The sequence below is a fragment of the Coregonus clupeaformis genome, unplaced genomic scaffold, assembly GCF_020615455.1.
Source record: "Coregonus clupeaformis isolate EN_2021a unplaced genomic scaffold, ASM2061545v1 scaf0539, whole genome shotgun sequence".
In the NCBI taxonomy this organism is placed as follows: domain Eukaryota; kingdom Metazoa; phylum Chordata; class Actinopteri; order Salmoniformes; family Salmonidae; genus Coregonus; species Coregonus clupeaformis.
This window is the reverse complement of record NW_025533994.1, coordinates 276,687-296,338: the sequence shown is the minus strand read 5'-3', so window position 1 is coordinate 296,338 and position 19,652 is coordinate 276,687. Positions and strand designations below refer to the sequence as shown.

At 44.5% G+C, this 19,652-nt stretch overlaps 1 protein-coding gene across 1 annotated transcript; it reads right to left on the bottom strand.

Annotated features, from left to right (window-relative positions):
* Window positions 1-988: 988 nt before the first annotated feature.
* On the bottom strand, window positions 989-18,827 carry LOC121542443 (leucine-rich repeat-containing protein 17-like). Its single transcript, XM_045215862.1, has 4 exons — window positions 18,817-18,827; window positions 12,031-12,935; window positions 7,679-7,834; window positions 989-2,209 (listed from the first exon to the last, which is right to left on the bottom strand). The coding sequence occupies exons 2-4, from the start codon at window positions 12,794-12,796 to the stop codon at window positions 1,764-1,766; spliced, it is 1,368 nt and encodes a 455-aa protein (XP_045071797.1). The 5' UTR covers window positions 12,797-12,935; window positions 18,817-18,827; the 3' UTR covers window positions 989-1,763.
* Window positions 18,828-19,652: the final 825 nt, after the last annotated feature.

The window sequence follows — 19,652 nt, the reverse complement described above, 5'->3', positions numbered from 1 at the left end:
TATAGAAACCCACCGCATACATCAGATGGCCCACAATCCCTGCATGTGTGAATCACTCATGGTGTGTATGAACCAAGACATCGGTTTCTGTTCAGGATCGTATGGACTGACTTAATGTACTTTGGGTCTTCAGCGGGTCCAGGCCTAACTCCTCAGCTTCATGTGTTGAGGTGCAGAGAGGAAGAGGTAGTGCAGAGAGGAAGAGGTAGTGCAGAGAGGAAGAGGTAGTGCAGAGAGGAAGAGGTAGTGCAGAGAGGAAGAGGTAGTGCAGAGAGGAAGAGGTAGTGCAGAGAGGAAGAGGTAGTGCAGAGAGGAAGAGGTAGTGCAGAGAGGAAGAGGTAGTGCAGAGAGGAAGAGGTAGTGCAGAGAGGAAGAGGTAGTGCAGAGAGGAAGAGGTAGTGCAGAGAGGAAGAGGTAGTGCAGAGAGGAAGAGGTAGTGCAGAGAGGAAGAGGTAGTGCAGAGAGGAAGAGGTAGTGCAGAGAGGAAGTGCAGAGAGGAAGAGGTAGTGCAGAGAGGAAGAGGTAGTGCAGAGAGGAAGAGGTAGTGCAGAGAGGAAGAGGTAGTGCAGAGAGGAAGAGGTAGTGCAGAGAGGAAGAGGTAGTGCAGAGAGGAAGAGGTAGTGTAGAGAGGAAGAGGTAGTGCAGAGAGGAAGAGGTAGTGCAGAGAGGAAGAGGTAGTGCAGAGAGGAAGAGGTAGTGCAGAGAGGAAGAGGTAGTGCAGAGAGGAAGAGGAAGTGCAGAGAGGAAGAGGTAGTGCAGAGAGGAAGAGGTAGTGTAGAGAGGAAGAGGTAGTGCAAAGAGGAAGTGCAGAGAGGAAGAGGTAGTGCAGAGAGGAAGAAGTAGTGCAGAGAGGAAGAGGTAGTGCAGAGAGGAAGAGGAAGTGCAGAGAGGAAGAGGTAGTAAAGCCTTGAAACAGCTGTTTGAACGGACCCGAAGACGTTCCATGTTTTATGGTGAAGGTACGATGCATCACAGATCAAACAGATAGTTGAAGGGGTTATTAACCTTTTTATTTAACCAGGGAAAAACACATTGAGACCTAGGTCTCATTTGCAAATGTGCACTGGGAACAATACAGAAAAGAAAAGTATACACAATTTAAAACACAAAATTAAATAAATAGCAAATATTATATACACAATAAACAATCAAACAAAACAAACACATTTATCAAAATAAAAATCACTAGCCTTTCTCATAAACTGACCCAGAGACAACAACACATCCAAATGAAACGTTACTTGGAGATTATAACTTGTCAACATGCTTTTTAAAAGATAGCTTTTCGTCAATCCAGATGCCCAGATATTTATAGGCGGGGACACAATCAATGGGAACACCATCTAACGTACTCATGCACAACTCATCACTTACATTATTATTAGGGGAAGGATGTGCCTAAATCCCTTTAGGATTAGTGAAGTTAGTAATGTAAACCTCATGCATTTCAGAAAAAATTGCTTTTATTTCATGAACAGATTGTCTAAATCATACATTTAGAAAATATCAACCTCTACTTTTTCAAAAAAGTATTTACACAACAAAATATTATTGTAACGAAAACAGCAACAACTGTCCTGCATTGGTTATGCTGGTGGGAATCCAACTATCCTGCATTGGTTATTCTGGTGGGAATCTCAACGTAAAAAAAAAATCTGATACAGACTGAATTGGAATGTTCTGCGATAATATAAAACACCACCAACAACAACAACAACAACAACAACAACAACAGTTCTCGTGTAATTTTCAACTCTATCCTATTAACTCAACCTGGTGACCTCATATTTCTTTGGTCTGGGGTCTCTCAGAGGCTTCGGTAGCAGCTCGATCTCCTCCTCTGTCTCGGCCACTAGCTCCTGAGCTGTCCCTGTACCCGTACCTGTCTGTCCCTGTCCCGTATCACCCTTCCCTGGCTGTGGATCCTTATCCTTGGGACACTCTCCGTTGTAGGTCTTGACATAATTCTCCACGAGCCAGCCCCTGAACTCCTGAGGCTCGGTGCAGACTAGGCCAGAGTAGGCCACCCTGGGGTGGTGCTTCAGCCAGTAGATCAGGTAGTGGATATTGTAGTCACAGACCCAGGGGTTATCCCCCAGATTCAGCATCCTGAGGAAGTACAGGTCCTCCAACACTCCGTACTGGAAGTAGTGCAGGCTGTTGTTGGACAGGTCCAGCTCCCGCAGGTACAGGAGCCCAGCAAACGCAGCTATGGAGAGGGGGAGAAATGCAGGATGTTAGGGGTTAGAGGGACAGGGTATTTCAATTCATCTTGTAGCAGAAGTCTCAGTGGACATCACAGTACAGTAGAAAAATATATGGCAAATAGAAATCCAATGTGGATGGTGTTAAGAGATAGATGGGAGGTGTTGAATGGAGCTGAAGGATGGGACTAATAACAACAACTAATAACAACAAGATAACTAGTGTAAGACATGCTGTGTCCATAATAAGTATATAGGTTATATAGCTTTTGTGAAAGAGCACAGTTAGAAAGATATGGCATATAGAAGCATACCAGATGGACATCATGAAAATGATCGGAGGAAGTTCAGGAGTAAAAACAAACAAATATAATTATTGACTGTGTCCATAAAATTTATATAGTATGTATAAGCATGAAGTAGAGGCCTAAGCATTGTTGTTCACTAGTTTACTCCAATTAGGGAAGGGATGGTGGGGTTGGAAAGTAATAAAGGGATTTTTTTTTTTTTTTAAGGATATGTATGTATATGCGTATATGTATGTATGTGTATGTATGTATATATATATATATATATATATATGTATGCGCAGAAAAAAAAAGAAAAAAACATATGGGGATTGGAAGTAATGCAGACAATTACATTGATGGAAGTTACAATCTATCTGCAATATAAAAGCTGATCTACCCCCTAAAAAAAAAAAAAAAAAGTATCAGTGGAAGTAATTCCTACTGGACAGGTACAGGAGCCCAGTGGATGCAGCTGAAGAGGGGGGACAAGGAGAGAGGACGTTGTTCAGTTGCTACTTCAATTAATCTTATACAGTCGTGGTCAAAAGTTTTGAGAATGACACAAGTATTGGTCTTCACAAAGTTTGCTGCTTCAGTGTTTTTAGATGTTTTTGTCAGATGTTACTATGGTATACTGAAGTATAATTACAAGTGTCAAAGGCTTTTATTGACAATTACATTAAGTTTATGCAAAGAGTCAATATTTGCAGTGTTGACCCTTCTTTTTCAAGACCTCTGCTGTCAATTAACTCCTGGGCAGCCCATTCTTGCATAATCAATGCTTGGAGTTTGTCAGAATTTGTGGGTTTTTGTTTGTCCACCCGCCTCTTGAGGATTGACCACAAGTTCTCAATGGGATTAAGGTCTGGGGAGTTTCCTGGCCATGGACCCAAAATGTCGATGTTTTGTTCCCCGAGCCAATCAGTTATCACTTTTGCCTTATGGCAAGGTGCTCCATCATGCTGGAAAAGGCACTGTTCGTCACCAAACTGTTCTTGGATGGTTGGGAGAACTTGCTCTCTGAGGATGTGTTGGTACCATTCTTTATTCATGGCTGTGTTCTTAGGCAAAATTGTGAGTGAGCCAACTCCCTTGGCTGAGAAGCAACCCCACACATGAATGGTCTCAGGATGCTTTACTGTTGGCATGACACAATGCTGATGGTAGTGCTCACCTTGTCTTCTCCGGACAAGGTGTTTTCCGGATGCCCCAAACAATCGGAAAGAGGATTCATCAGAGAAAATGACTTTACCCCAGTCCTCAGCAGTCCAATCCCTGTACCTTTTGCAGAATATCAGTCTGTCCCTGATGTTTTTCCTGGAGAGAAGTGGCTTCCTCGCTGCCCTTCTTGACACCAGGCCATCCTCCAAAAGTCTTCGCCTCACTGTGCATGCAGATGCACTCACACCTGCCTGCTGCCATTCCTGAGCAAGCTCTGCACTGGTGGTGCCTCGATCCCGCAGCTGAATCAACTTTAGGAGACGGTCCTGGTGCTTGCTGGAATTTCTTGGGCGCCCTGAAGCCTTCTTCACAGCAATTGAACCTCTCTCCTTGAAGTTCTTGATGATCCGATAAATGGTTGATTTAGATGCAATCTTACTAGCAGCAATATCCTTGCCTGTGAAGCCCTTTTTTGTGCAAAGCAATGATGACGGCACGTGTTTCCTTGCGTCTACGCAATGACTTCAAGCACCACCCTCCTTTTAAAGCTTCCAGTCTGTTATTCTAACTCAATCAGCATGACAGAGTGATCTCCAGCCTTGTCCTCGTCAACACTCTCACCTGTGTTAACGAGATAATCACTGACATGATGTCAGCTGGTCCTTTTGTGGCAGGGCTGAAATGCAGTGGAAATGTTTTTTGGGGATGAAGTTAATTTTCATGGCAAAGAGGGACTTTGCAATTAATTGCAATTCATCTGATCACTCTTCATAACATTCTGGAGTATATGCAAATTGCCATCACAAAAACTGAGGCAGCAGACTTTGTGAAAATTAATATTTGTGTCATTCTCAAAACATTTGACCACGACTGTACAGTAGCACTCAGTGGAAAGTTTCAGTGGAACTAATTTCCACTAATGGACATGAATGCTGAAGTATTACCTGGAACTAATGTTCTGCTGTAACAGGAGAAAGAGTAACAGCTTCCATAACTCATTTCTGACTGTCTTTTCAGCACCTCGTCTTCAAACACATGCTGATATTAACTTTGACCAGTGCTCTCCCCATCACCTACTCTCAGCTCTAATTCAAGCTGAAGTTAGACTGTTGATGTGCCTGTGATGTGCCTAATAGTTGGGCTGACATCTTTAAGATGTGTGTCCTGCAGTGTAGCCCTGAGTAATGGTGGCTGTGTGTGCTTCATGCTGGCTAGCACCATAAAGATAGATAGGCCTACTGTATTCAGCACTGTCTCCAGAGTGACCCTCCTGTCACCACTCCCACAAACCTCCTCAGATGATGCTATTATCATACTCATGAGAATTACTGTCCGGTTTCTACTGGTTTGTTTGTGCAACTCAATGAGACCACAATTCTGGTCTATTTTTGAGACCAGTTTGGGCTTGCTACAGAGCTTAGCTTCTCACAGTCGCTGAGAAAACTGAGGGAGCAATTTGTGAATATTTATTGTGGATTGTGTTCAATTTGCAGTTGCTTTCTCTCTCCAGAACGGATTGGCCTTTTATCCATAACAGGCTATTTAATTTATTTCTCCTCGATCATGACTGTGTGTGTATCAGTGGCAACCCGTCATTCAGGGCAGGTCCCCACCTGTTTTGAACCCCACATTTTTACCAAAGAAAAAAAAAGATATATAAATATATATATATATTTATTTATTTTAAATTTTTTGGGGCTTGCCTGTTTTGCATGCTATTTTGGCATTAATACGTGTCACAAATCAGTTTGCAAACAATGTAAAAATGTTTTATATAATTGAGTTAATAAAGCCGCATACAAACATGGTCTCTTTTTTGTTTTCTTGAGTAAAGCAGCTCCGAAATGCAGGTGTTTCAGTTTAGCGCAGTGCTTTCTGTGGTGGTGGGGCAAGCCAGCAGAAAATAGGAGCATTGCGCCGTGATTGGCTCAGTGTTCTGTCACTCATGGGGACACTACATCACCGCCAAGTCTAAGTCCTTAGTAAGGGTAGACATCGAAAATGTAGCCCTTCGGGTCCTGCCATAGAGTTACATTAGAAGTGCGAAGGCTCAAGGTCATTGGCCACAGATAAAATGACGTCAAATCACCTTATATGTACTGTAGCTTTGATTGGACTGATCAGGTCAACATCTTACTTTCAAAATCTTAGCTAGCAGTCATCATCATGAATGAAGTCGACAATCTACTGGCAAATCCTTTTTAATCCTTGTCATATGAAGATAAATAATGAAGATAATTATATTGGTGCTCATCGGCCATTGGACATTACACTACAAGTTAGAAATCGCAAATTCAACAATGAGTGGTTTGGAAGAAATCGGTGACAGTGGCTAACTGCAAGCGTTGCAACTGGTAAATCGGGAATAAACGAGCTCAGACTGGGAAAATACGTTTTGAACGGTCATCCAACTCGGAATTGTAAATCCGTCCTCTTTCTCTTTCTTTGATGACAAAACTTGCCCACGAAGGACCGTCGCGCCACCTTCCTGTTCAAGTGAGCACATCACAACAACGTCCCAAAATGTCTTATATGCTGCTGCATGAATTATGTAATATGCCAGGGAGATATGTATACTGTAGCTAAGAAAGTAATACTAAGTGTATGTTGTGTAGTAAGCTGTTAGTAGCCCATGTGCCTCACCATAATAATATGGTTAATTTTCACCTCTTAATTTCACCTACTGTTCTGACTCAGTTTTTGAGAAATGTAATCATCAAATATTGTAAGAGCTTTCATTGTCTGCTTATATGCCCCCTTTATTTATCCTCTGTTCTGACTTGATGCACAGGGAGAACACTGTAAGAACGGCCCATGTTCTGAATTCTGTCGCTGTACATTTCAAAAGTGCTGAACAAATAGTTATATTGACTACGTCCGTCCTGGCTCGCTCATTAATAATGTCTTAATCAAAATGACGGATTGCCTCTTATCCGCTTGTCGTCCCCTTATGCCATAGTTTGTACATCTCAATTGTCAGTAGAAACCACATTTGTTTAAGCAAGTCAGCCATATCAGCTATGCTCCGCTGATAGCCAGGTGTAGCAATGGTAAGGTGTTGGGACTGCTATTGGGACAGGTTTATGTAGGCCCTAACAGTTTGTGGGCACTGTTTGTCACCGTTGTAGTGCAATTAATGTATTGTTTAGTGTTGTGTTGTGTAGTGGCTTTGCTGGCATGCATCCCACATATTTTGTTTTTGTTGCCCCACCAAGATTTACATGCTAAAATCGCCACTGGTGTGTACAGTACTGGTTGTCATAGTGGGTCAGAATTAACCACCATTTATTGCTCAGTAACAACTCAATGTCAATTGCTTACATATGTTCTGCAATAATGAATGATAAGGGAATGATTTTCCTTCCTTGGCGAAGCTTCCTGGCTGTGTGACCAGTTCTTGTTAGCCTAGGAATAATGATATAGCGGGTTTTTTCTTCCAGTTCTCCAACGTAACAGAACTAGAAGGTAGTGTAGTGATTCCTCGGCAAATAGAGAACCTTGTTAATTCTACAAACGAGATGAGGTATGTTTACGGCATTGTAGGCTCCTTTAACAAGTCAGATTAAACCGCGTGAGAAGCTAATGAGCGTTAAGGATTTTTATGGATGTGTAGAATTGATCCAAACTCAACGCTGTCTGGTATGGTAGATAAAGTATGTGAGTTTTTGATTAGTCTTTTTTTCTGCATCTTTTCCCACATTACCCCAGGGATTCTAAGGATTCTATTTCAGGATGAAATAAAGCTCTGCCTCCATTTTGTGATGAATGGACTCAAGGTCAAGGTTCTCATCTGATTCCTATTTTGACCTCTTTCTTTGAAGGTCCAGTGTGGGCTCGATTTCCATTGGGGACCAGTAAGAAAATGTATGCACTCACTACTGTAAATCACACAAAAAAAAAAAAAAAGGATTGCTTTATCTTATTAAATACATCTTCTTCTGGATCTGATCATCTGTGCAGCATGACTTGGAACACATCCATAATGAGTGTGCTGTTGGAAGGAAGTGGATGATCTCTTCTCACCTGTGTCGATCTGATCCAGACTGTTGCTGCTGAGGTTGAGGAGCTTCAGGTCCCTGGCAGCAACAAAATCCTTGGGCCGGAGCTGAGTGATGCTGTTACTGGACAAGTCCATCCTCACAATGTCTGACGGGAGGCCTGAGGGTATGTTCTTCAGCTCTGGAGAGAGGGGGGGAGAGAGGGGGGGAGAGAGGGGGGAGAAAGAGAGAGAGAATATGGAGGTCAGTGAGAGGACAATGGCTTAACCAGACATGTTTACAATGGCAAAATCAACTAGCTTTCATACTGCATGAAAACATGAACGAAAACATAAGCGGACACACAAGGAACTTTTGGGCATAAGTTAATTTTTTAACCCAATGCATACTTTTTGATCGCCAGAGTGACTGAAATGTGGATTCCTACATATGTGAATTCCAAGTGTGCCCTAAGAATATCAAGATGGTCTCCTTTCTATAGTCACTCTGTAGCCATGTTGTAGGTCTGTGCCAAGCAGGACTGGTTTTCACAGCACTCTGGGTTCCCTTAGCCTTTGAAGGGTATGAAACATGAAGGCTAACATATGAAACAGGGTTTCCCACAGGCTTAGAAGGCCTCTGAGAGAGCTTCTCTCTTTTATTGTGATCGCCAGCAGCCTTTACCATAGAAGGAAAACATCTGCAAGAGCCATTGTTCTCAATGTATAGTTTAACATAAAGACTAAGTAGGTGGTCCCTAAAATGCATACAACTTGTATTAACACTTCATAATGAATGATGTCTTTGGAACCGGTTTTCCAAGTCATGTTCACAATGAAAGGAGTTAGCTGTAAAACTAAAATGCTTAGCTGAGAAGGAACATCGCTGTGGTGGGGTGGAAAACCATCATTGTTTATTTCATGAACGACGCAGGACCTTTTGTGTTTGTCAAACTCCATGTACAGTCTTGGACTGCTTCCAGTAGGCCACATCCTGAGCATGGTTCATGTATCATTCAGCTGAAGGAACTATTACAGACCTTTACGGCAGACAGCTGCTCAAATATCATAACAGCATACGACATCCATCATTCTCCACCGTAAGGAAATGAGATTAGCCCTCATTGGCTTGTAGATGGGGCTGCTGCTGCTGCAGCATTCACAACAGCACAACAGAGACAGAAGTTAGCGTTCCCAATGACATCCTATTCTCTATATAGTGCACTACTTTTGACCAGAGCCCTATGGGCCCTGGTAGGGCTCTGGTTAAAAGTAGTGCACTATATAGGGGAATAGGGTGCCGTTTGGGACGCATCCAGAGATGTTCCCTCTTCCCTTATCTATCAAACCCCTGCCTCACAACACCTGTGATATGCTTTAGTTCAAACTACAGCACTGAGTGGGGAAACATGCAGATGGTTGGGACGTTGGGAGAAGTCAAGGTCGTTCATGCGTAACAGTTTTTGGATCAGCTTCTGTTTTTGACATTTCTACGCTCATCAGGAGAGCATCAACCCTCAGTCTAATTTATCCAATACCTGCTGCTAATGATGCTGCATGAGAAGACGACCGATTGTCTAGGAATCCATGTGATGTACATGGACTTTCAGTGTTCGAACTGTGCAGGACTAAATCATGTCATAGTTCAGGGGTGGGCAACTTTGATGGGGGTGGGGCCACAAAGAATCTGAACTCATCATGAGGGGCCACAGTGGCTCGGGGGTCTGCGTACCCAAATCCATACCCACTCAGGCAGTCAGAGCCGGGGCCTTTTGGGGGCCCTAAGTGAAATTTTGTCATGGGGTGGAGAGAAGATTTAGCAATTTTATTTAAAAAATCATGTAATTCTACTCATTTTGCCAAGGGGCGAAGAGAAAAATTTGCAGTTTTACAGCTCATTTCCTGCAATTCTACACATTTTGCCATAGGGTGGAGAGAAATGTTTGCAGTTTTTAATATGATATCTAAATGAGACTGACTATCAAAATCAACGGGGCCCCGGTCGGTAATTCGACCATGATTACTACAAGTTTAGATAGCTGGCCGCTAGACTAACTTACCAATCTAAACAAATGTAGCTGTCAGTGACTGACATAACAACCACTCTCAACAGTACGTTTATTAGACTTTTTGGGGGGTAATTGTTCCGCGGGCCAACAAAAGGGGGGGCCGTGGCCAGTTGCCCAACCCTGATATAGTTGATTAAAATCACATGTCGTTTACAGACAGGAGGAAACTAAACGTATATAGCCATACATTTAGGTTGTAAATGCACAGTGCTGCTTTTACAGAGTAAGGTGCCAAATATATATCAAAGAAAATCAATCCTGCTGTGGAGGAGAGAAGACTACCAGCAGAATATTACTCCCTCTCTGCTACACATCATGACTCCCCCAGAATGTGTATTAATGAGATTCAACTTGTCTGCTGACAAAATACCCGACCGTCGGTTATACAGGAAATCCAAGAAACCATGATATAATGCCACAAGAGGAGGTTTTCCTTTACAGAGACGAGATGCAGGCCAACTCGCCATATGCTGACTCAACTTTTCTGCTAGCTATAGAGCAGGACTAAACCAGGCATAATCTTTCAGGCTTATGACTTGTTTGAAAAGGTTTCTCTCAGTGTCTGACTGTGAGGTCTGGACAACATTTATCTAAAAAGTACGTGCACTCATATTCTCATATATATCATGTATGTAGCCTACACTTTCACCACACAGATTCTGTGTTTGTGTTTGGATACGTTCTGTCTTGCTCCCAAGCAGTTCTGTAGTGTATTGTAGGGGCATATCCAGTGTTTACAAATGAGACTTTGTTTCAGTAATTAGTGACACAGTAAATTACCATCAGATCCCTGGAGACAGGATGAGAAAAGGCTCTGAATTCACTGGAACTCACATATGAGAGAGGGATGGAGAGAGAGTGAGAGAAACAGAGAAAGAGAGAGATGAGGGAGGGAGAGCGAGAGAGAGTGGGAGAGAGAGAGATGAGGGAGAGAGAGAGATAGATAGATGAGGGAGGGAGAGCAAGAGAGATCGGGAGAGAGAGAGAGAGAGGAGAGAAAGGGAGAGAGAGTGGGAGAGATAGAGATGAGGGAGAGCGAGAGAGCGAGAGAGAGGTGAGAGTGAGAGTGAGAGTGAGAGTGAGAGTGAGAGTGAGAGAGAGAGTGAGAGAGAGAGAGAGAGAGAGAGAGAGAGAGAGAGAGAGAGAGAGAGAGAGAGAGAGAGAGAGAGAGAGAGAGAGAGAGGGAGAGTGAGAGTAAGAGTAAGAGTGAGAGAGAGAGGCAAGAGGGAGAGAGGGAGAGAGAGATGGGGACAGACTATGACCAGTGAGATGATCTACTGAGGTTCAGATAAAGGATTGATTGAAAACTTTTCCAGAGGGGAAGGGAAATAGTTTCACCCAGCTGAACATGGGGATCTTTTATATAGTGACAGTAGAATACAGATAGACCAGTGTTGCTGCTTCTTGCATGTTTAACTGCACTCTGATAAATGGCTTTCTGGGGACAGGATAGGGACAGTATATCATTATATGACTGTCATTCATCATCTTGATCAAAGGGCCAGCTCACTGTGACATTTCATAAATATACAGTAGAACAATAGATCAGAGTGCTGCCACATCTACAATAAATAAGTATGAAGGGACCATTCATGATCAACTCTACTACACTGAATTTATGAAGGACCATTCAGGACCATGCACATATTCCAAGTTGTATTTTGGAGCTCAAACACAAAAGCAGTCCCCACACAGCATGGACTCCATGCAGGATTTGTAGTCAGTCCCATGGGTCTTGGCCTAACGGCTATTTGAAATACAATATTGAAACGTAATCTTTATAGAAGTTATAGTCCTGATAGCAGTTTTAATGTGGCAGTTATACATAGTTCCACAGAAACGGCACCAGATGTGAGAGTCTGGACAGGAGACAGAAATGAGACTCCATATTTTCCCTTGGTCCCTTTGTGTGTCACGTTACGTACCACATGCTGATTCAGGGAAAAGATAGAGAACACATTTAGAAAGTACTCATTATCAACCACAGCTCTGGAGTATCTAACAGCCAGCCTCTCCTCCACACTGTTGCAAAAGGCCTCACAACAATCATGTGCAGTGAACAATGGCCAGATATTTCAGATGGACATGTGACTCGTACATGGAGGGCCGGTTTCCCTGACCCATACTAGTCCTATTCCTGGACTAAAAAGTCATTTCAGTAGAGATTAATCTGGGTCCATGAACCCATGGCCCTGAGAACCCTAATAACTCACTCCTGTCTTCTGAAAGACCAGAATACAACACTTCATTGTCCTCCAAGGAGGAAATTCTTCACACAAATTACACAAACAAATGAAAGGGAAGACAAGCTAGGTTGGCTCATAGCTTACCTTTGCTCTTGCAGTCCAGCATGGGTTTGGGGAACATGTAGGTGTGGCACAAGGAGTTGGCATCAGGGTGCTTCTTGATGGGAGGGGGTTTGGGCAGACTATCCTGCCCCTCCTGAGGTTTCTGCCCTGGCTGCTGGCCCTCCCCATCCTCAGGACACACCAGCTCCGGCCTCATCTTCTTCAGCTTCTGACCTCTCAGAGCGTCCGGCTCAGAACACTTGGCGTAGTTCCCTAGGTTACGGTTGCTGGGCACCTGCAGGGTCCTGACCAGGCTATCCAGCGAGCACCGGCAGTCCCAGGGGTTATCATAGAGACGCAGGTAGCGGAGGCTTGGCAAGGGGAGCAGGTGCTCCTCAGAAGCTGTCTTCATCTTGTTATGCTGAAGAAGCAGAGTAGTGAGCTGGCCCAGCCCTGCGAACGCCCCATCCTCCACCATGTAGATCTCATTCTGTTGTAGATCCAGACTCTTTAGGATCTTGAACTGGGAGAAAGTGTTGTCTCTGAGCACCTGGATCTTGTTGCGGGCCAGCAGGAGGTGGTGGATGTCTTCAGGCCAGTGCTGTTGCACCCCGGTCAGCTGGCAGTCCTGACAGTCCAGGTATTTCTCTCCAGCCTCCATGTATTCCTTGCATTCAGAGGTTTGACGTTTGACAGCATTGGCTCTGCCTTTACCCCGGGCCATGCCCCGGTCTCTGTTCCGTCCACCCTTCCTGGGCTCAGCAGAACTGAGGAGCAGGAGGAGCAGCAGAGCGCTGAGCAGCCGCATCCTGGGAGCTCCAACGATACCTCTGGGAAGACGGTGGAGTGGCAAGACTGGAAGAAGAGGGAGGGAGGAGGAGGAGAGGGATGCCTGTGTGTAATCAGAGATGGCCTTGGGTTTCTGCTGTGTCAGGGAAGGCTGACAGCTGTGTGAGAGAGAGAGAGAGAGAGAGAGAGAGAGAGAGAGAGAGAGAGGTGGAGAGTTCGTTGTCCGAGAGGAGAGGGATAGGATGAGATAGAGAGGAAGAAAGGGAGAAGAGGAATGATGGAGAGGAACATACATATTATGTTATATGATAGTCTATCAAACAGAGAGATGGTTAAAACACAGTCAAAGAACAGTGACCCATTTCCTTTGTTCCTTAGTTTTCTCTCCTCTCCTCTGTCTTCCTAACTGAAACCTGGTGGCGGTCTGCTCTTTTATACAGTCTTTGTTTGTGTTTTTTTTCTCTCTCTCTCGGCATGGGAAACATATGTTAACATTGCCAAAGCAAGTGAAGTAGATAGTAAACATTTACATTTTAGTCATTTAGCAGACACTCTTATCCAGAGCAACTTACAGGAGCAATTAGGGTTAAGTGCCTTGCTTAAGGGCACATCGGCAGATTTTTCACCTTGTTGGCTCGGGGATTAGAACCAGCGACCTTTCAGTTACTGGCACAACGCTCTTACCCACCAAGCTACCTGCCGCCCAAAAGCGAAATAAACAATACATATTAACAGTAAACATTACACTCAAAGTTCCAAAAGAATAAAGACATTTCAAATGTCATATTATGTATATATACAGTGTTGTAACAATGTGCAAATAGTTAAAGTACAAATGGGAAAATAAATAAACATAAATATGGGTTGTATTTACAATGGTGTTTGTTCTTCACTGGTTGCACTTTTCTTGTGGCAACATGTCACAAATCTTGCTGCTGTGATGGCACACTGTGGTTTTTCAACCAGTAGATAAGGGAGTTTATCAAAATTGGGTTTGATTTCTAATTCTTTGTGGATCGCTGTAATCTGAGAGAAATATGTGTCTCTAATATGGTCATACATTTGGCAGGAGGTTAGGAAGTGCAGCTCAGTTTCCACCTCATTTTGTTGGCAGTGTGCACATAGCCTGTCTTCTCTTGAGAGCCAGGTCTGCCTATGGCGGCCTTTCTCAATAGCAAGGCTATGCTCACTGAGTCTGTACATAGTCAAAGCTTTCCTTAAGTTTGGGTCAGTCACAGTGGTCAGGTATTCTGCCACTGTGTACTCTCTGTTTAGGGCCAAATAGCATTCTAGTTTGCTCAGTTTTTTTGTTAATTCTTTCCAATGTGTCAAGTAATTCTCTTTTTGTTTTCTCATGATTTGGTTGGGTCTAATTGTGTTGTTGTTGTTGTTGTCGTCCTGGGGCTCTGTTTGTGTTTGTGAACAGAGCCCCAGGACCAGCTTGCTTAGGGGACTCTTCTCCAAGTTCATCTCTCTGTATGTGAAGGCTTTGTTATGGAAGGTTTGTGAATCGCTTCCTTTGAAGTGGTTATATAATATATATGTTGAAGAGGGTGGGGCTTAAACTCTCTCTCTCTCTCTCTCTCTCTCTCTCTCTCTCTCTCTCTCTCTCTCTCTCTCTCTCTCTCTCTCTCTCTCTCTCTCTCTCTCTCTCTCTCTCTCTCTCTCTCTCTCTCTCTCTCTCTCTCTCTCTCGCTCTCTCTCTCTCGTCAGTAATTCATCTGTGCACCAGGCTGAAAGCCTTGCAAACAATCATCAAAGAGGAGGAAGTTTACATGTCTGTGTACGTCCACAGAAACATAACGGCTGCAAAGACCTCCCTAACTACCTTACCCTCAGGGAAGGCTGTGTGTAGTTGAATGGAATTTATTATCACTGGTGTAATAGGTTAGTGTTGATGATGTGCCTTGAATACTCTGTATTGATCCTTAATGATCATGTATATATTTGTTCTTCATATTTATGCCATTCAAATGTGGTTCCCAGGAAATACTCTATTCTACCAGGAAAAACATCTCAATAATATCTTACTCATGACAACAGTCATTTCTCATGTTAAACTGTATTTATTAGTCCATTCCAGGTTGCAGTACAGTGAAACAGAGGAAATATTAATCCACTTTCGTGGTTTAGCAATATTGACAAACCTAGCTCAACGCGATGTAGCAGTGTGTCTGGCTCTGCTTGCTGTGTGTGTGTGTGTGTGTGTGTGTTTTCACCCCCTCCAGCGATGGGCCTGTACAGTATTGACTCATTAGTTCCCAGTGTGATGTGAAGCATCAGCCACAATGTCTGCCAAACATCACCCCCATCTTCTGCTACAGTGAGCCAATCCAACTGTGTCACCCCCCTCCCACACACACACAGCCTTCCACAATGGAACAGTCCATTCACAGGGAGAGATGGAGAAGAGGTAGTGTAAACATTGAGTTTACAGACACAATTTAGAGAAGTCTTCAGTCTGAGAACACTTTGCCCTATAGTATATCCTGGCACGCTAACACGCAGCAAAGCTACAATAGTGAGAGCTTATTTGAGATCTCAATCCACCAGTCCACTGTATCCACTCCCTTAGTGACAATATGAAAACAAGAGACCTGTGGGTATTTAATCTGCTCCTTGAAAATAAACCATTATAACACAAAAAAGCATACTGATGAGATGACTGCCATCTAGGGCCATTTAGACAGTTTGTTGTAAGTTAGTCTCTCTCTATGTAAGCACTGTTAGCGCCCGGCAGTGCCTCTGCCAGTGTAAACACCCACACTCTCCAATATGGAGTGCACATGGCGAAGCTTTGGGCCTCCAACCCCCTCGTCTACCCAGCTCTGGCCCAGTTCCGTGCCCAACCCAGTGCAATGAGCCAAGTAACCCAATAATATCATGCTAGTAGAATGTACTCTGCAGGAAAATTATATTACCAGTAAAAGTTTGAAATCTGAAAAATCTACGCAATTACCTACTGTTACGGATACAGGTATCCTGTGTGTGCTTTTGTGTTTTTCCTCTCCTTCTGCCCTAATCACAGGTGTCCTTTGTGTTCCTGATTGGTGGAAGTTGGGGTGTCCCACCTGTCCGACATCCGTTTGTCTGCTGATTGCTGAGGTGGACCAATCAGTGGACATTCCTCTGTATTGCACCACCTGTTTCTGGTTTTTCACTCACATCACACATCCCATTGTTTTAAAAGCCAGTCAGTTGTGTTTGTTGGAAGATACTATTTTTGTGTGTGAGTATGGATACTGTGGTGTCCTGTTTTTTTGTGTACTCACTCATTTGCTGGTTACTCTGTATGGTACTGTGTTGTGTGTTTCTGGGAAAAGGGGGATTTAGCAAGTTGCCCTTGGGCATACATTACCCGTAGGAAGAAAACTGTCTAAAAACACTAGTTAGACCTGAGCGGACCACCCACTGTATTTTTGTATGATTAGCAGTAGCTTAGCGGTTCTTGAGGCAGGCAAGATCAGTTTAGTTTTTTTTACACTATTGTTTCATTTCTTGGGTCCTGCTCAGCCCTTTTCCCCAAACCTTTACAGTGTGTTCAAAATAAAAAAATTATGTTTGACGGTAGCTTATGGTTGTCGGTGTATTTTTTGTTCTCACTGTTTCCATGTCACGATTCTAATTTGCATGAATTGTTACGGGTCTCTTTTCCATCCACCCTAGACTTTTAAAGCCACGGGGTTCGTAACACCTACCCATGTGTCCAGTGTAGGGAGTAGCTGTGTAAAACCATGTAGCAGCAGTAGTGAGTAATGTAATGTCCTGCACTGTAATGAATTGGCCAACCTCCATCCCAGACCGTTTCCCTGTGGTAATAATCGGATGCTATACAACTGTAGCTGGAGCAGCAGCCAGACATCAGGCATGCTGGTCAAAGTGCAAATGGGCGGATGAACCGACCAATGGGCGGATGAACCGACCGACACAATCTGAGGGCCTTGAGGAGTGAGACTAATGCACAGTACAGCTAGAGAGCTGGGGCTAAACGGCGGCTGGAGAAACCAGTGTGATGCTGCTGATAGATTTAACGGAGACAGCTGGGGTCACACAGGCTCCAACACAACACGCAAAACACTGACCAATAGGAGGCAGACCACGCTGTGTGGGCTGAGCTGTCTAGGAAAGCATATGCTGTCCAACCAAGGTGCATGAACTGAGGAATGCAGTTGATGTGCAAGACCAGCAAACACACAACCACGTTGTCTCAACGTTGACTCCAAGTTGTTGGTTTATTCTACACTGTAGGTAGTTACCCTAGCAGGACCTGGATGGACCAGTGGACAGGCTTATTACAGCACCAGCCAGCCTTACAGATACAGTGCACGGTGGCTGCCTACACAGCCTGTCTCTCAATGCTTCACTAACACAGAACAGGGCACTGGGGATGGAAACGGAGGAAAAATCAACCCCCTTAGGAAGTGGTGCAGAACACAAGGACTGTTCTGTACAGGAGTTTCTTTTTTAATTTCCCCTCCACCCCGCTGCCGCCCAAACCAAACTCATTCCGACCGTGACCTGATCTGATCTGAGTTTCCATTCAGGTTCCCTGAGGTGTTCAGTCAGTGTGCCCTGGAGTAGACTGTGTCTGCATCCCAAATGGCACCCTATTCCCCACGTAGTGCACTACTTTTGACCAGAGCCCTATGGGCATTTGGGAGGCAGACTGAGTCTGTATCTGTTCCCCACAGCACAATCCTCAGAGAACACTTACACAGCATGGAGCACTAATTAAAACACTTGAACTCTCTCACAGTCAAGCAGGGGGGAAGTTTATAAAATAAATACATGTGAAATTGTATTTATCAGAGGGACCATTGAAAGCTCCATGTTATTCTTGCTCTTCCAGAGAATAGTGAAGAAAGAGGGAGAGGGAGCTTAAAAACAAGAGAAAACAAGCCAATTGATTCCCTCACTGCTGAAGTTACACAGTGCTTCATGTGGTGTCCCCCCTCTTGGCTTTAGGGTCGCATTCCGACCCCCAGAGAGAACACTCCAACTGAAACATGCAGCACAGAGCACTAATCCTTTAAAACCTTCAGTATGGGGCCTCCCGAGTGGTGTCACTACAGACCCGGGTTCGATCCCGGGCTGTGTCATAACTGGCCGTGATCGAGAGCCCCATAGGGCTACGCACAATTGGCCCAGCGTCGTCCGGGTTTGGCCGGGGGGGCTTTACTTGGCTCATCGCGCTCTTGGGGTGGGCCGGGGGCCTGCATGCTGACCTCGGTCGTCAGGTGAAAGGTGTTCCTCCAATACATTGGTGCGGCTGGCTTCCGGGTTAAGCAGGCGGGTGTTAAGAGCGGTTTGGCGGGTCATGTTTCGAAGGACGCATGACTCGACCTTCGCCTCCCAAGCCCGTTGGGGAATTGCAGCAATGAGACAAGATCGAAATTCGTGAGAAAAAGGGGATACATTTTTTTTTACAATTAAAACCTTCAGTATGATACTCTACCACACTCTTTCTCTCAGTTGCTCCTGTTTCAGAAAACTGGTGTTTCAGAAAGTGCCCTGAAGCCTTGAACTCAGTGTTATTATCTAAAGAAAGAAACTGTGACAGGGGATGTTTACCAGAGCCCTGTTCCTCACAGCATTCCCAGAGGGAGAGAGTATGGTGATTGCATTGGAATGCAGCCAGAGACATGTACACCTCAAGTGCACATACACTTCTCTTCTTGAAAGATACATTTTCCACTTAAGAAAAAAGGCAACAGCTTAAATTGCAAAATGTCCCTAAAAAAAGGAATCAATTGGCAATGAGTGCAAGCATGCATGTCTAAAACCTCTTACAGTGCAGAATTCTGTGCTGTTCTGTTCACTTCTGGAAAGTGCTGCTACTGCCCATTCTAGTACAGTAAATCTCCATTACACTACTGGCTGCCTTCAGCACTGTCACTGTACTACTGTAACAGAGGAAACAGAACACACACAGAGGGGACGAGCGAAGCGTGAAGGAAGAGGAGAGGGAGCTTGTACCCCGTCACAGGGGAGAGAGAGGTTCTGGTACCTGGCCATAGAGAGAGAGAGAGGTTCTGGTACCTGGCCACAGGGAGAGGAGCGGCCTGGCCCTAGAGAGAGAGAGGGCGGGCCCGGCGCAGGGGGAGGAGAGGCTGATGGGTCCACTGGGTCCTCCACTAGGGCTCTGGTCGGTCCTGCATCCCCTGCTCTTTGTCCTGTCATGGAGGGCTGAGCCGGACCCTGGAAGTCTGCCTGCTCAGCCTGCCTGCCTCTCCTGCCTGCCTCTCAGGCTGTGAGGGGGCTCTCTGTGTGCAGAGAGGCTCAGTCAGGCTGCGTCTGGTATTAAATTACACACTACACAGTTCCTCTGCTCTGTTCTGTGCAGACAGGCGAGGAGGAGAGAAACCCGTCTCCAGTGTTGAGTAACCGGTCCGCCTCCAGCTCAGCTCCTAGCCTGTCCTCGTAGAGTGGCAGGCTGTTGGAGGAGGAGGAGGAAGAAGCTCACAAATAACAGATAAAGTCCTGGCAGGAGTTTTCCAAAATAGCCTTTTCCCAAACATCTGACTTAGATCTGGAAGTTAGGGTCAGATGTTTTATCTCACTAACAGATATCATTCAGTCATGTAATAATAATGCAATATGTTTGTGGACATCAATCTTATAATTCTGGTGTACACTCTGATATCTATAACCTTAAAGGGTTATTCAGCTGTCCCCATTGGAGAACCCTTTGAATAACCCATTTTGGTTCGAGATAGAACCCTTTTGGTTCCAGGTAGAACCCTTTTCACAGAGGAACCCTTTTGGAACCCTTTTTTCTAAGAGTGTAGATAAATGACTTACTACCATACTGTAATTACTACTGAATGTTAATGATTACTCAGACCTGCCTGCTGCAAACCGTTGGAATTTATGTT

What these genes read in the sequence shown, in the direction of transcription:
- LOC121542443 (XM_045215862.1), bottom strand. Translation starts at nt 12,796, where the DNA reads ATGCGGCTGCTCAGCGCTCTGCTGCTCCTCCTGCTCCTCAGTTCTGCT. An exon ending in GCTGGACTGCAAGAGCAAAG is followed by an intron (nt 7,835 to 12,030) that starts GTAAGCTATGAG and finishes CCCTCTCTCCAG; the next exon opens with AGCTGAAGAACATACCCTCA. An exon ending in TCTGGATCAGATCGACACAG is followed by an intron (nt 2,210 to 7,678) that starts GTGAGAAGAGAT and finishes CCCTCTCCATAG; the next exon opens with CTGCGTTTGCTGGGCTCCTG.